The sequence below is a fragment of the Bactrocera tryoni genome, unplaced genomic scaffold (assembly GCF_016617805.1).
Source record: "Bactrocera tryoni isolate S06 unplaced genomic scaffold, CSIRO_BtryS06_freeze2 scaffold_11, whole genome shotgun sequence".
NCBI classification, from domain to species: domain Eukaryota; kingdom Metazoa; phylum Arthropoda; class Insecta; order Diptera; family Tephritidae; genus Bactrocera; species Bactrocera tryoni.
This window is the reverse complement of record NW_024395824.1, coordinates 7,258,783-7,263,075: the sequence shown is the minus strand read 5'-3', so window position 1 is coordinate 7,263,075 and position 4,293 is coordinate 7,258,783. Positions and strand designations below refer to the sequence as shown.

At 32.1% G+C, this 4,293-nt stretch overlaps 1 protein-coding gene across 2 annotated transcripts; it reads right to left on the bottom strand.

The window, feature by feature from the left end:
* Positions 1-1,285: 1,285 nt before the first annotated feature.
* Positions 1,286-3,416, bottom strand: LOC120779696. Of its 2 annotated transcripts, XM_040112061.1 has the most exons (5): positions 3,130-3,416; positions 2,996-3,031; positions 1,709-2,029; positions 1,491-1,650; positions 1,286-1,409 (listed from the first exon to the last, which is right to left on the bottom strand). In XM_040112061.1, the coding sequence occupies exons 3-5, from the start codon at positions 1,880-1,882 to the stop codon at positions 1,324-1,326; spliced, it is 420 nt and encodes a 139-aa protein (XP_039967995.1). In that variant the 5' UTR covers positions 1,883-2,029; positions 2,996-3,031; positions 3,130-3,416; the 3' UTR covers positions 1,286-1,323. The 2 variants fall into 2 exon arrangements, with proteins under 2 accessions (XP_039967995.1, XP_039967997.1); XM_040112063.1 differs by lacking the exons at positions 2,996-3,031; positions 3,130-3,416 and having other exon boundaries at positions 1,709-2,040.
* Between the last annotated feature and the right edge of the window lie 877 nt (positions 3,417-4,293).

Here is a 4,293-nt window from a genome sequence, read left to right as displayed (position 1 = left end):
GACGCGAACTCATAGGCTCACCAGCGAAGACTAATCACTCCCGATGCAGTAAATATTTTTTTCGACTAAATAATAAGTGTAAATATTACTCCAACTGTTTATTTACATAACGGTGCTTCTACATAAAATGCTTTATGAATTTATTCTTAAGCAAAAATGTAGGAAGTAAATTAATGATCTGAGGTTGCCAGTATATACTACATTTATACTTTCATTTGACGCCTAGTGTACATATATATGTATATGTATATTTTTACGCGGCTTGCAAAAAACTGTGTCGAAAACACAAACGAACGATCGCCAATTGCCACTGCTTCCCTTGCCTCTCTAACAGCTTTACCAACAAACTTGCGTAAATATGCATGTGTATGTATGAGCGTGCATACATATCGACGCAGATTTTTGCCAGCCACGGAAAAATATTTTAGGATTGACAAATATTATAAACCGACAACAGCTATGTTGCCTCTTTTCTCACTTCATTCTGTGAAGAAACATCAGAAAGTTGTTCAATTTATAACCGTCGCGAAAAGACGCTTGTAGGCAAAAGCATGCTCGGGGAGATGTAATGGTGTTTGCTTTTATGAATGACTCGAGTTTGCCTGTTGAAAGTGCGCTTGCGTTCATGAATGAAAATGTTGCTGTTGTGTGTTTTTCTACAAATTTGGCATCGAATATTTGGCTGCCATATTGACTTGTGTCGCAGCTGATGTTATTTGAGACAATCGTTGTTTTTCTAGAACAATGTTTGTAATTTTTGCGGGTGACATATCTACATGTGTGCGCTTATCTGTATGTAAGTTCCCAGTAAACAATCGCATTTGTAAATAAACTTAAAATAAACTTACACTGGTAAACCTTTTCGTTACAAAAAGTTTACGTTTTTCATTACAAAACAATTACAAAAAACTTGTAAAGAACCAAAACGTTACATTACTTTGGGCTTTTTCACATACTTGTAAAATCGCTTATTTTTAAACTTAAAAGTAAGCATTTATTAAATTAATATCCAACCGCTTGTAAGTTTATTTTCAAATGTATTTGTAAACGTGTTGTAATGCATTTATGTAATGGTAGTAAAATAAATCGCATGATATATTTTTAAAGATATATAATTATTTTCTTTTATTAGTTTTAATTCATTTAATATTATTTATTATATATACATATGTACTTATACTAAAAATTAAAACAATTCTTGATAAGTTAAATTAAACTTATACTAAAAATTAAAATTTAAAAAACATTCTTTAAAAATGAAATGATAGAAAAATAGTTAGGTAAAATAAATAATTTGCTGCATTTTGGTGTTTCCGTTTTTGTCTATTTTTGGCAAACTGAAAAATCGTCTTGGTGCCACTTATATGTATATTCAGTGTCATTGCCCTTCACTTCATGTAAGAAGACATCTGAAATTTAAATTAAAAATATATATAAGTATATAAGTACACATGTAAATATAAAGTTTATTAAGTTTTATTATTAAGTACCTCGGATAGCCATAGATACTTTTAAGACGCGGACAGGTTTTTTGTCTGACGTTCCACTCCAAGCAAAATGTTGAGCACATTCATCGGATACCAATGAGCGCCAAGCTGTTCTGACGAATTTCGCTTCTGTGTATTTAATATTTTGCATAAGTTCCGATTTCTTCAAAAAATGAAAATTGTAAAATTGGCTTTCAAACAGTCAAAAAATATTTACTTACAAATTTAGCATACTCTTCATCCTTCTGGAGTAAACTCTCCAATTCCATAAATTGCTCCACTGTGTTTAAAGGTTCCGCTGGCATAATCTTTTTTGATGGAACATTGTCTCTGCTATTCCTCAACTCTCCTATATCTAGCCGCAAGCTTCTTACCTCCTCGACGATTCTTCCCATAGATTTGGATAAAGCTGCATCAATGGTGCTTTGAATTGATATTGACTACCTTCAAAAAATGTGGGATCCAATGTATAGCTATTAATTGTTCCTGCTTCTTCGACGATGATGTGGTTTTTTCCGTTTTGGTTGATGGATGTTGATGTTCTAGAAGGATGTGGTTGAAAGGGAAAAATTGTTCTGTTTTCTTGACGTTCGCCTTTCTGGGTGCATTTTGTACAAGAGCTGTAGCCTGAATGACCCTTAATGCTTAATATTTATAAAGGTGCATCACAAATAAACGCTCGACATTTAACATTATAATTTTTTGAATCAAATTGGAGTCCGCTGGCAATAAGATCATTCATTTCATCAACAAAAGGTTTAAGATATTCGTTAGCAGATATTGGATGAAAACTACCGACAAAAATTCCAACAACTAACAAAGATTCTGTACCATAAATATTTATCTGAATTGGCCACAAATTTTTCTTTGAACTTTTAGATATTGGTAAGCCATCTACATTTATATTTAATGCAAAATCATTTGAAGTTAGTGAATGTAATTTTGTTTGAAGAAAATCTGTCAAACAATCTTTAAGACCATAATGGAAATATTGCCCTTCACTTAAGCAAGTAGTAGGGGCGTCGGTTGGAGTTTTTTTTAATGTGCGAACATCCTTTGGTAGTCCAGGAATTTTAGTGCCTAAAATTTTCAATAGCTTATTTCCCAAATCGTTTGAAATGTTTGATTCAATAACCCATGTTGTAAGTTCATCTATGAAGATATCAATTGGTGGCTGATGCTCATAAAATTCTGAAGGACTTAACTCATCTGAATCAGAACTTGATTCACTCAAATTTTGTTCAATTAGTTGAAATTCACATTCCTCCCTCCGCGGCGGAGAAGAAGTGGATAGGATAGGGCAAGGATTAGGTGAAGCTGAGGAGGTTGTAGGTTGCGACTGTTCATTATCATTTGAATACAACAAGTGCATCAACTGGCAACTAAAAGTTTTTGCTGTTCTGTACCGCTTTAAGGAACTCATTTGCAATTTTTATAACTAAGTATAACATATGTTAATATAAAAAAACAATAAGAAATAATAAATAAAAATACCATATATTATTTACCTTTTAAGTTTTGGAAGCACCTTATTTCCAGTATTCCTGCAAAAAACAAACTTAGTTAGAATGCGTGGCATATTTTCCGTGAATAGCAGTTAAAAAAATTATAACAACGCCTTAAAATACAACATGCAACTTACCCTTTTATATTGTAAAGGCCTTTTTATTTTATTTTATTTATAACACTTCTAAATAATACTTATATGTACTTATTTTTCAATTAATTATTTTTAGTTATTAACTTTTCCACTGTTCTATTTAAAACGCACGTCTTTACATCTCACAAATTCAATAATTATGAACTGCGATCACGCAAAAAAGGAAAAACAGTCGTCAGAGAGTCGGCGAAAAAACTAACGGGAAATGGTAAACGGTTGGTTTACTTTTTGTGTTTACATGTAAACTGATTTGCAATGTTGCATCATAAGTTTACATTTATGTTTGTAAGTTTGCGATTACATGAAGCAACTTTAGTTGCTAATTCTCGGGCGATTCTCTTTTGCTGTCGCCCATTACCTTCACTCGAGCAACTTGTGTTGCGCAACTCTGCTCGAGTTTTTTTCTCATTCTCTTTCACTTTACTTTAACCCATTGTCTCTTCTTTTTCCTTATAGGTATTTGGGCCACTCTATCACATATATTAATCAGCTCTGTCAATTAAGAAATACATTTTATTTATTAAAACAAACATATATCACCCTTTTTACTATCGTCTGAGTCAATAAGTATGGCTTCCTCCATACATTTCACAATATCTTTAATTAATTCGATTTTTTCCTCATACTCCATTTTCTAAAATATTTATATTATATTATGAATATTTGTATACATATTTGCAAATTACTTACCAAAAGATGAAATTAAATTTTTTAAATATATTCAAAATATTAATTTCAAAAAAATATACGAAAATGCAACTATGTACTACGAAAGAAAGAACACGAATGCCGAAAAACGTCGCAGCGAACTGCTACGAATAAGAACACAAAGCGAGTTGCTGAACACTGGAAACTCGGCGCGATTCCCCTCTCCTCGTCGCCCCCTCGCATATAAACCAAGAGTTGCCGCAACAAAAGTTGCTTCGTGTGATAAGGCTCTAAGTAAACGCTTTTTCAACGCATTTATTTTAAACTTACAAATATAAGATAAGTAAACTTATAATTAAACTTATTTCTCACATTTGTAAGTAAGTTTATTCAAATGTTTGTAGATAAGTTTATTTTAGCGCAGATTTACGAAACATTTACGCAATTGTTTATTGGGTTTGTGTACGCATTATTTGTGTGACAATGTCATGCGAGCAT

Excerpts from the sequence above, each read along its gene's own strand:
- LOC120779696 (XM_040112061.1), bottom strand. The coding sequence starts at position 1,882 with ATGGGAAGAATCGTCGAGGAGGTAAGAAGCTTGCGGCTAGATATAGGA. Across the intron at positions 1,651-1,708 it reads ATGAAGAGTATGCTAAATTT|AAATCGGAACTTATGCAAAA; the intron begins GTAAGTAAATAT and ends CATTTTTTGAAG. Across the intron at positions 1,410-1,490 it reads AGTATCTATGGCTATCCGAG|ATGTCTTCTTACATGAAGTG; the intron begins GTACTTAATAAT and ends TTTAAATTTCAG.